Below are 11679 nucleotides of genomic sequence, written 5' to 3' on the forward strand. Positions count from 1 at the left end.
AAAAAGTGGGGAGGGGAGAGGAGGGGGGATATAGGAAGGGGATAGGAAAGGCAGCAGAATACAACAGACACTAGTATGGCAGTATGTATAAACGTGGATGTATAACCAATGTGATTCTGCAATCTGTACACGTGGTTAAAAAATAAGAATTCATACCCCATTTGAATCAAATGTATGAAATATGACATGTCAAGATCATTGTAATGTTTTGAGCAACCAATAAAAAAAATGTAAGTTCAGAGCTCCACACTCCAGCCACAGTACAAAACCAACTCTTTCCTTATTGTACTAAGATTTATTCAAATTCCAGTCTTCATTCAGTTGATTTTCATATTCAGAAATGGCCATTGTTTTCCACTTTCATGGCATCCCATGTTTATCTGCTTTATTGTTTAGGTCAGCCATGCCTTTAAATACATTTTTAAATTTCCTCCTCTTCCTCTTTCTTCTTTTTCCCAGGGTTTGAACCCAGGGACACTTAATCACTGAGCCACATCCCCAGCCCTTTTTAAATTTTTTTGTTTTGATACAGGGTCTTGCTAAGTTGCTTAGGGCCTTACTAAGTTGCTGAGGCTGGCCTTGAATTTACAATCTTCCTGCCTTAGCTGTCTGAGCTGCTGGAATTACAGGCAAGTGCCATTATGCCCAGACTCCTGTTCTTCTTGTGGATTCCATTTAATTGAGTTGTTTCATTAATCATACCAAATAGGTATGGATCATTCTTTTACTCCATATATGTCTGAATGTACCCAAATATAACAGATCCCTATTTATGGGCTTCTTAAAATGTCAGGATTGATAGCAAGAAGGCTTGTAATTTGTAAACAGCAATCCACTGCTTTACCATTCCAATAGCAACATTTTCTAAAATATTAGCTTACTTAGAAAACACACAAAAGAGATATAGACACTACATCTGAAACAAAATTGTTACACAGTTTAGGTCTGCAAAAATTGTACATACATAAGTAAAAATATAATTCAAAGGTTGGATAAAATATTAACAAAACTTAACTTACCTAGCCATCTGCAGATGCTTTTTCCTAAGAATGATGAGGGTAACAAGAAGCAGTCCAATGAGAAGTGTGCTCAGGATGGCCAGCACAGAGATCACTACCACATTAGGATTCATCTCTGTAACTAAAGAGAAGCCAGGCATTGCAGTTATAGGCTCCATTATATGGAAACTGACAGGCCCATTCACTGCTTTTCATCTAATCTTAGGAGTAATTAACTTATGCTGATTATAATAGCAAAACATGAAACAACTTAAGCTAACAATGACCTTGCACTCAACTATGACTTAGCAGACTGACAAATGGTGTTCAGGTGGCTGGAAGAATCGAGCCTATTTCAAAAGCCTCCAACATGCAGGATGTTCTTTCTTATAAGGAGAACTATAAAATGAGAAGAATGCCATGGTTCAAATACATTTGAAAACTACAGATCTACAAGTCATTATCATGTATTATGATTGTTTAACATTTTCACAAGCTCAGAAGGTGGCAGGTTCTTATTTTATGCCCATGACTTTAAAGTCAGAAAGTGCAACTGAATACTTTGCTCACAACTAATAACGTATATGAAAAAGACACAAGTGAGCTACCATCTGCTGCAGCACTTAACACGTTACTGGAGCAGGCATTCTGATGATCTGTAGCCATATGCTCAAAGGTTTTTCATCTGCACAGCCCAAGAGATTAAACCTATTAATAAGTTAGAGGGTCCTTAAGAACAGGGGTTGTGCCCTTTTCATATACTTTATATAATGATGGGTCTATCTACTGTGGCACTTACACATTGGCTAGTTCTTTATATTGTATGAATGAGCAGGATATCAAAGGCAGGTAAATTTGTTGAATGGCTTTATAAAGCTCTTCAAAGTGGGCCAGAAGAGATTTGAACCATCCTTTGCAGGGATCATAAAATCAAGGAGCTGATCCCTAAGGCTCTGATATTTACGACTTCCCATTTGGACCAGCTGGGCTCTAGTTCATGGGTGGGGTGCTTGAGCAGAAAGAACAATAATCTCATGGTGGAAGAGGTTATTCAGGTGTGTTTGAGTGCTAACTGCTATTTGGGGAAGGAATACTTTCTACCCTCTGGATGTCATTTTTCTCACCTTTAGATAAGCTTAATCAAATCACCTGTTGCACTAGGTTTATGTGGAAATGTCAAGGAATAAGAGAAATTAAAGTACACCTAGAAAGATGTAATAGGACGTAGAAAGGAGACACATTAAACTATTTTTTTTTTCAGGTCAATTTTGTCCTGTCTAATGAAAAACCAAGAATTAAAAATAGAAAGCAAAAAAAATAAAAATAAAAATAAAAAAGCTTTATCCATTCATCTTTTGAAGGGCATCTAGGTTGGTTCCACAGTTATAGCTAGTGTGAATGAGCTGCTATAAACATTGATGTGGTTGCGTTACTGTACCTAATTAGAATAAATATATAAAATTTTTTAAAAAAACTTATTGCGTGAAGATAAACTCCTTTTTATAATAAAATAATATTTTAGAAAAAAAACTGCATTCTAGTCACCACTGAATATAGCAGCTAAATAGAGGACTAATATTATAGAAATGAGAGTGAACCCTGTGAAGGGATAATAGCAACAGCGGCTTTACTTCAGGAGGCTTCACAGAAGTTCTCAAATTGCAGAATAGGAATAACCAACCAGAGAGCAACATGTGTAGTACAACTCAGAAAAGACTAAGAAAACAAACAGGGCCCCAGACCCTTCATTAATTTCTAACTGGCCCATTTACACTTTGTTTCTAGATTAGACAATTTCTTGCTTTGAGTTTTCTGTTGTGGCTCTCTGATCAGTGACAACTGATGGCCAAGGCTGAGACAGATGAAGCTGAGTTGATGGGGGTCCTGTGCCACGATGGCACAAGAGGATGAAGATGGTGGCAGCAACCAGCATTCACACAGCATATGCTGGGGCTTTCTGTGTTTTATTTTTATGCTTCAAAATAATCTAAAAATGCATATATTATTTTTCTAATTTCACAGATAAATGGCAAAGGCACAGAGACAGTAATTATATTTTCTTAAATCAGGTATTTTAGTAAGTACTCTGAGATTGAAATTAAGGCCTTCCTGACCCCACAACTTGGATTCCCCCCCCCCCCCCCCCCCGCAAGGGAACATTGCTTCCATTAAAAGGACAGATGATACATATTTCAAAAGAAAAAGTAAGGAACATGTGGAACATGTGGCAAGGAGTAACTCCTAAAGACCAGATTCACTAATGTATGTAACTACCCATGGTTGAGACGGCTATAAAGGTGGGGACACTGGGACTGTCATGGCTGAAGCTGGTGACACTGCAGTTGTAGGCGGTGGCAGGGAGGAGGCTGGAGATGGTCACAACATGGGACGAAACAGCAACAGGCTCCTGGAGATGCAGAAAATAAAAAAATGCTCTATCAACTCTTCATCTATTTTGTCTTTAAAATTATTTTTTATAGTTGAGAATGTAATCTGTGGATATAGTAAAAATGTTTAAAGACACCCTTCTTTCTCCTTTCTCCTTCTACCTACTTCTCTTTCATGGGAGCAGCCATTGCTGCCAGGTATTTTTTTCTTCTAATATTCATTTTATGGATGTATAAACATATAAGACATAGTTAATCATAAATGATGTCACAGTTTCTACATTGTTTCACCTATTTTTTTTATCTAGTTATCAGCATATTTTGGCACTCTTTCCACGTCAATACAGATTAAACTGCTTTATTCTTTTTAAGGGATGCATAAAAGCACATTGCATGGTCATATTTTATTTTGCCAACGCCCTATTATTGATGAAAGTTTAAGTGATCTTTGACGTTTTGTGCTACTATACACAATGTTACAGTGAATATCATTTCATACATGTCAGAACATATGCATGTATAGACACACTTACTTATGTATGCATATGTGTGTACATAAAAACTATGTGAACATAAATAAATATAATACACTCATATATTTCTAGAACTTGGATTTCTAGGTCAAAAATTATACATTTTTAACGTTGAAAGCTACTGAAAATAGTCCTCCATAGACATTTTCCAAGTTACCCACCTGCCACCTACATGTGACAATGCCTATTCTCTACATTCTTTCCAACACAGTATATTGTATCTTAGTTTTGTTTTGCATTTCCTTATTACCATAAGTGAGACTGAGGAAATTTTTATATGTTCAAGAATGTTTTGTATTCATTTTTATATGAAACGTGTTTGGGGTTGTTGGCTTTTATGTTTTTGACTTGTAGCAGTTATTTATATCTTAAGGGCCTTACTCCTCTGTCTGCATTTTTAGCTTTTATATGGAATATGTTATAGTTTGGATATAAGGTATCCTCCAAAGCTCCCATATTAATGCAGGAGGTAAAACAAATGGATTGTGAGAGCTGTAACCTAATCAGTTTATCCTAGTTTTAATGGACTGACTGGGTGGTAACTGTAGGCAGAGGGGTTATGGTTGAAGGAGTCTGGGGGCTTTTCCTAGAAGGGTGCATCTTTCTTTTGTCCTCTTCCTCTCTCTTTCTCTCTGCTTCCTGACCCCATCATGAATTGAGCAGCTTTCTTCTCTGTTGGATCCTCCCGCCATAATATGCTGCCTCACCCTGGGCCCAGAGCAATGGATTTGGCCATCTGTGGGCTGAGATATCTGCCCCAAATAAACTTTACCTTCTCTGAGTTGTTCTCACTTGGTATTTTTGTCAGAGAGGTGCAAATGCTGACTAAACAGCACCCCTCAAAAACATAGCAACTTTGTGCACTAACTTGGTAGAACAATGGCCAGGTTAGTGACAAGCACTCTTTTTCAGAAGAGGATCCTGCCTAAAGAGATAATAGCCATCAGCACTAATTTACCGCTCTCATATCTTCCACTATTCTAGAAAAGTATAATTTCTGGGGAAGAAAAACTTGCTAAGAGAACTCAGTTGTAGTAAGTAGCTGATTGACCATTATGTTCTTGAAGGAAAACATCACTGTAGTTACAGAGAAGAAAATCCACTACTGGCAGAGCCTTTATTTTCAAAAAGGATTCTTAGACTAGAGCTCAGCACAGATCAAAAAGAGATAAATTTTGTAGAAAAGAATATCAAAGGGGTAAAGGAATCAAAGTTAATTATCTTGGCATTCAGCGTGAAAAGATTTGTACTCCCTGCATTCCCTCTCCCCCTCCATCTCATGAGCTTCACTGTTTAAAAAGCATCAATAAATGAGGGTCATAGTATCAGCCTGTACACTACAGGAGGCTGTGTCGCTCACCAACCTGCCATTCTCCTTCTACCTCTGGCTCTAAAATATTTTTTCTTATGGCTTTGCTACACTTAGAGCTGCTCTCTTGGCTTCCATTCATCCCAACCTGGTGAATAACACAGTGTTTTATTGTTTCTGCTATTTGTGATTCTAAAAATTATTCCATAACTGTCAAAAAATATACTTTTTTTTTCAACAAAATTGTCCTCCTTAATAACTAGATGTGCGTGTTTCTTTTAAAGTCTCTTAGAAGAATGACTTTCTTGTGGCACTTTTATTTTACTTATTTCTACACATATGTAATATCTACAATGATATGAAATTTTTTTGAAAGCAAGTATAGATTCTACCATTTGTTCTATACAATTGACAATTGGTTCATATTTGTTAAATTGTATTTTATATGGAAGCTTCTTTTTTTAAAAAATTGACAATTGGTTTATATTTGTTAAATTGTATTTTATACGGAAGCTTCTTCATCCTCTTGATCAATTTAATGACCAAGAAGAAAAATGAATCAATTCCTTTATTCCTTGGCATGTCCTGGAGGAACTAAGGATTAGGAATAGAAGATAAAAATACAAAGATCAAAAAAGGTTATTGTAACATGAGCTTGTTCTAAGCATACTATTAATTTCTATCACTGAAACACAAAAGAGCAAATTACTTTGTGTAGTTCAAAGAAATGGGTGACTTTTTTCCCCCTCAGATAATTAACCTTAATCAGAATTAACTCAGAAAAAGAAAGTCAAAACGTACAGTACCTGGAGTTTGGTTTCCTGACTAGAGCCAACTTGCTGACAGAAGACTTCGAAGAAATCAGCTACTCCTTCTTCTACCCACAGCAAAGTCACTGACGTCTGGGTTTTGTTTACTGCAAAGAGTGACTTGGGAGGAGCTGGTTCTGAGGAAAGAAAGTTTTTTAAATGATTTAATGTAATTTAATGTGTTCCTTCTTATTTTACTAACAAGAAGGTAAATATATATATTTTTAAAATCCATATACAGGCAGTTAAGAGCCCATAAACATTTTACATTGCTTTTGAAATATTCGGAAGGCAAGAGGTTTTGCCTCTTCCCCCCTCCCATTTTATAGTTCTCTTTTTGGAACACTTCTGTTTTCTACTTCAGCTTTATTATAGCCCTAATCTAGTAATATTTTTTTGACATCTGTCCTGGAGTTAGCATTGTCTTGATAATACAGAACTTTCTGGAAGAGATACAAAAATATGTACTTAACAAAGGTTGGGAAAATGAAAGTGGTGTGCTCCCTTCTAAAGAAAAGGTTCAGTTTGGTACTCAGCCAACAACTTGCCTTCCTTTCCCTGGAGGAAAGGGAGTTTAAAATACTTCAGTTAGAGGAAGGACTCGTGAAAATTTAGCCAAAATTAGGAAGGATTAAGCTAAACAGAAAAAATTATTTTTTTTAAGAGAAAAGGATTGATGGAAGGTGACTTGGATGATTCATACAATGTTAGAGATAAATTTTTTATCTTAGGAATTTTGTCTTAATCAGTTACCCCACTAGTCAAGGAAGCTGTGATTCCCTCATACTCATTCTCAGTATTTGAGTCACTGGCTTGGTTGCCTGAGGACCCTGCCTGTTCCTCATTTCTAATAAGTGCTCTGCTGTCTTGTCCCCCATTACTAAATCTCTCCTGGTCTTCTGCCTGTGACCTGTCCTTTAGATGATGCTTTTTCCTCTAGTTCCTCCAGTAGGTAAAGTGCTGAGCCTGAATAAATATCCAGGTATGAAGCGGGGGTCCCTGTTCCCTGCTGTCAGAACCCCGTGACATTACTTGCTTGGACATGGTGTATCTTACTGCCAGGTTCACATAGCCATATACTCTGCCCACCTGTATGTCCTTTTCAGATAACTAACCACTTTTGTAAGTGGTCCACTGCTTGTTACTCGATTTTGTTTCACTTCCTACCCCACTCTCCCAAGATTGGTCCCCAGTGCCTGGATTTTATCAGTGTTTGAAAAAGTCCTGTAAAGCTGTTCACCTCTTTGACAAGTATATATCTTTTGTGGGAAGATTTGGAGTTTCTTTCTAGAATATCATCATGGTAGCCCTGACCAGAAACAAGAAGTATGTCAAAGTCAGTTTTGATTTGATTTATTGCAGGTAACTTCAACTTGAGTCTAACTAAACAGAAGCATATCAGAGGCAACTTGACAAGGTTAGGCAGGAGAGCTGAAGGAAGAAAGAGATGCGTTAGTCTCTGGCAAGCAAAATTTGCAATTGATGTCAGGATCCCTTTTTCATTTGCAATGAATTATCCACTCTCCAGACATTGCATTGTCTCACTTCTCTTCTGGCAAAGAAAAACTAATGAAACTGAGAGTTTCTGATGAAACTCAGAGGTCAATTTCCACCCCACATCCTTCAAAAATTGTCATTGCTAGTAGGATCCTGAATAAGAGAACAAGTCCTACAGCAGTTCTGACTCATGTAGAACGTGATCTTTGGCAGCAAGTGTAAGGTTCTTAGGGCAGAGTTGGAAAATTTGTTTAACTGATGCTGGATTTTTTTTTCTTTTTAAAAAATGCGCACTACAGAATTGCTCCTCAGAGTGAATCTCTGGGACTATACTCAGAATCCCTAGGGTGTCTATATTTCACTTCTTGGTAGATAGATAAAATCAGTTTAGCTATCTAATATGAACACTGCCCAAATCCAAGTCTCTGAATCCAACTTTTTATGCCTGCATACTCAATCAATCATCTGTGCCTACTTTGATATCTCACTATTACCTCAAACTCCTAATGGTAAAACTGAATCTGGCAGCCTCCCCTTCTCATAAATCAATTCTATCTTCCATGACTCCTGATTCTCTTATGAACATAGACATTCTTTCAGTTGTCTAAGTGAAAAATGTTGAGGCTTGCCTCTTACTTCTCAGTACCAGAGAGCATGTCTGCTAATGATTCTTGTCATATCTTCTGTTATCTATTTTTAAAAATATATTGCATGTCCAAGCTCTTGTCATCACAAGCATTGATTGTTAGAGTCCTTTCTCCCTCCTCCCTACTGCTAATCTGTTCTTTCTTCCTTTTGTCAGTGATAGCAAAAAGCAGCTTATGATGCCGCTGGCTCATGTTAATCCTGTCTGTGCATGTCTACAGTGTCATATCTAAATGCACCACATTTTAAAGATTTACTTAAATTGGTTGCATGTCACCTAGTCATTAGTTTTATCACCAAACTACCCCACAAGTGCTGCCCCCTGTTAAAGTTACTCTTCTCATTGAACTTGACATGAGCAATGTTCTTGCTCTCACATGATTTCTCTTTATTCTCTTTATTCAGCTCATTCTGAGGTCAAGAAAAAGTCTTAGCTTCTCCCCAAAGGCTTTCTGATGACTTTGTCTCTTGATGACTTATCCCTTCAGGGATTTTCTGTTGGCTTAATTGTCAACTATTTGATCTGAGTGAAGTCCCAATCCTACTAGATCCTAATAGATTATTCATGTTTTATAAATTAATCTGTCTTCATCTTGAACTAGCCATCTGTAGGTACTCAATGTATCTTATTTATTGACCAATTTAAAACACGAGCCAGGATTTATTTACTAGAAAATTCAGGATTCCAGCATACGTAACTCAGACATACTGTGGTTGAATTTTTATGTTCTCTACCTTTTCTTAAGCTGATCATGTTGATAAAATATTCATATTTCAGTTGTGGAGTCAAGGACTATTGTGAATTATAAAAAGAACTCTCTGTGGTCTAAGGAAGAGGGCATAGTTACTAGAATAGGGATTTCTTTTGATTTGACTGAGAATGTGAGTCCAGGTGATCAACAGAATCCTTAGGAAAATCTCCAAATGATCTGGGACTTCTAACAGCCAGGTGGCAAATTTTTCTTTTCAGGCAAAATATGGAGACAAGCGATTATTCCAAGGTCATGGCACCCATCATCACTGTATTCTTTCCCCAACTACATAGGCATGTGAGCTCTGTAGGTCAACGAGTAACATATCCAAGTCATTGGCTTGTGCACTATTTACTCTCTTTGTGATAGGTGTATTCTTTAAATTAACCAGGCAGAAATTTAACTCTGGTATCCTAAAGGAAATAAAGTTATTACAGATTTCATTAGTGAGGGTATAATATGATTAAATTTGACTACTTGAGACAATATTTTTCCCAGAGAGTGTATTAAAATGCAAAATCTGTGTTGTACAACATAGCCATTAGCCATGCATAGAGACTGAGCACTTGAAATCTGGCCAGTCAAAAATAAAAGGTGCTGGGCTGGGGATGTGGCTCAAGTGGTAGCGTGCTTGCCTGGCATGCACGGGGCTCTGGGTTTGATCCTCAGCACCACATAAAAATAAAAAATAAAATAAAGATGTGTGTTCACCAAAAACTAACAAATAAATATTAAAAAAAAATTCTCTCTCTGAAAAAAAAATAAATAAAAATACAAGATGTTATGAATGTGAAGTACAAATTGGATTTTGAAGTTTAAGCATGAAAAAAGAAAATATAAATGATTCTTTATATTGATGCTATTTTGTGTAGTCTTGGTTAAATAGAATATATTAAATTCAATTCACTTGTTTTCTTTTTACTATTTTTTAATGTGTGTACTAGGAAATTAAAAATCACATAGGAGACTCTCATCATATTCCAATTGGACAGTACTGGGTTAGAGTATTCCTTCCTATTTGCTAGAGCAGAAGTCTAGAAATTCTTGGCAGAAGCTGCTTAGAGGACCCCTCCTTGTTGTTCATCTCTTCCCAAGAAAAGACAATGTCAGCTTAGGCCCACAGCCTTGATGGTTTATGGGATTCAAGTTCTCATTCTCAGGCACAGGACTAAAAGGATTTAATGTTTAAATTTGTTCAGGCAACTGTACCTGATAAGGGGTATAGTGACATGCAGAAACTTTTGGGCTGGTCTCTATCTGCATCATGGGAGAGATTGAATATCCCCAAACTTCATAGGTTGAAACCTCACAATAACTATATTTGGAGACAGGGCCTTTCAAGAAGTTAATAAGTTAAAATGAAGCCATTAGGTTGGGCCTAATCCAATTTGACTAATGTCCTTATGAGAAGAGGAAATTTGGTCAAACAGATGCCAGGATGCATGCATACAAAGAAAAGACCATGTGAGGACAGGCCAAGGAGAGATACCTTAAGAGAAAGTGAATTTGCTGACAACTTGATCTTGGAATTTCAGCCTCCATAACTGTGAGTAAATCCACAGTTATCAAATGAACAAGTGAATTTAATTTAATATATTCTATTTAACCAAAACCACACAAAGTAGCATCAATAGAAAGAATCATTAATATTTTTTTTTTTTCATGCCAGGCGAGCGCACTACCGCTTGAGCCACATCCCCAGCCCCAGCACCTTTTATTTTTGACTGACCAGATTTCAAGTGCTCAGTCCCTATGCATGGCTAATGGCTGTGTTGTAAAACACAGATTTTTCATTTCTGCTTTTTTAAATTATTATTAGTTACACATGACAGTACAATGATCTTGACAATTCATACATTTGAATCAAATGGGGTATAATTTCTTATTTTTCTGATTGTACAGGTTGCAGAATCACATTGGTCATACAGTCTGTTGTTTAAACAACAGTCTGTGGTATTTTGTTATGGCAGTCTTAGCCACCCAATATAGTTTCTTATTATAAAAAATATCAATTACATTCTATCTCATAAAACAGAAGTATAAAAAGACCCCAACAATACTATGAAGAGCAAATGAGATGTATGGCATTGTACACACATTTTATATAGGGTCAGGTAGATATTAGTTAGAGATCATCTCCTAGGTATCATTTTATATCTTGCTCAGTGACATTTTACATCTTAACTTCTTTAATATTCCATATTCTAAATATTCCATATTATTTGCTTAAAATAATCCACAATATTGATGAGTGTTGCATACATGGTAAAGGGAATAAATATGCTGTTTTTACAAAATACAACAAAGATATAGGTTTTCTTGCTTTTAGATATTCTAAAAGCTTTCTAACATTGCTGGTGATATATTCAACTATTTGGTTCTCCCTTTCCTTTTCTTTGCTCCCATTCAATGCCTCTCTGGATTTGGGTTGGGAATCTAGTCTAATTTTAAAAGAGAGTCAAGTACCATGCACAGAACATGAGCAGAATGAAAGGCTGTAATACAATCTCTACCATTTAATTTAGATTGGATTATGAGAGGCTCAAGTTGTTGCCTTGGGTCTCTAGGGAGTGAAAGTGACCTTCTGTGAAGTATGAGCTGGTGTCATCCTTATTCTGTGCTTTAGCAAAAAAAATCTCTTCTTTTTCTTGGGAATTCCAAAGGAAACAGATGTAATGGATTTACTGTACCTTGGAACAGAGTGTAATGTACTTATTGTCTAAAATCTATCTGCTAGTTATTAGTGTTT

At 36.5% G+C, this 11679-nt stretch overlaps 1 protein-coding gene across 1 annotated transcript in view; it reads right to left on the minus strand.

Moving 5' to 3' along the window:
• The window catches only part of Ptpro (protein tyrosine phosphatase receptor type O), a 46938-nt gene extending 40737 nt beyond the window's left edge, over window positions 1-6201 (minus strand). Inside the window, exons 1-3 of the mRNA XM_027955922.2 lie at window positions 6034-6201; window positions 3273-3405; window positions 1020-1140 (exon numbers count right to left, since the gene is read on the minus strand). Of these exons, the coding sequence (XP_027811723.2) occupies window positions 1020-1140; window positions 3273-3276 (125 nt within the window). The 5' untranslated portion in view covers window positions 3277-3405; window positions 6034-6201. The remainder of the gene's footprint in view (window positions 1-1019; window positions 1141-3272; window positions 3406-6033) is intronic.
• Between the last annotated feature and the right edge of the window lie 5478 nt (window positions 6202-11679).

This window comes from Marmota flaviventris, chromosome 3, assembly GCF_047511675.1.
Source record: "Marmota flaviventris isolate mMarFla1 chromosome 3, mMarFla1.hap1, whole genome shotgun sequence".
NCBI lineage: Eukaryota > Metazoa > Chordata > Mammalia > Rodentia > Sciuridae > Marmota > Marmota flaviventris.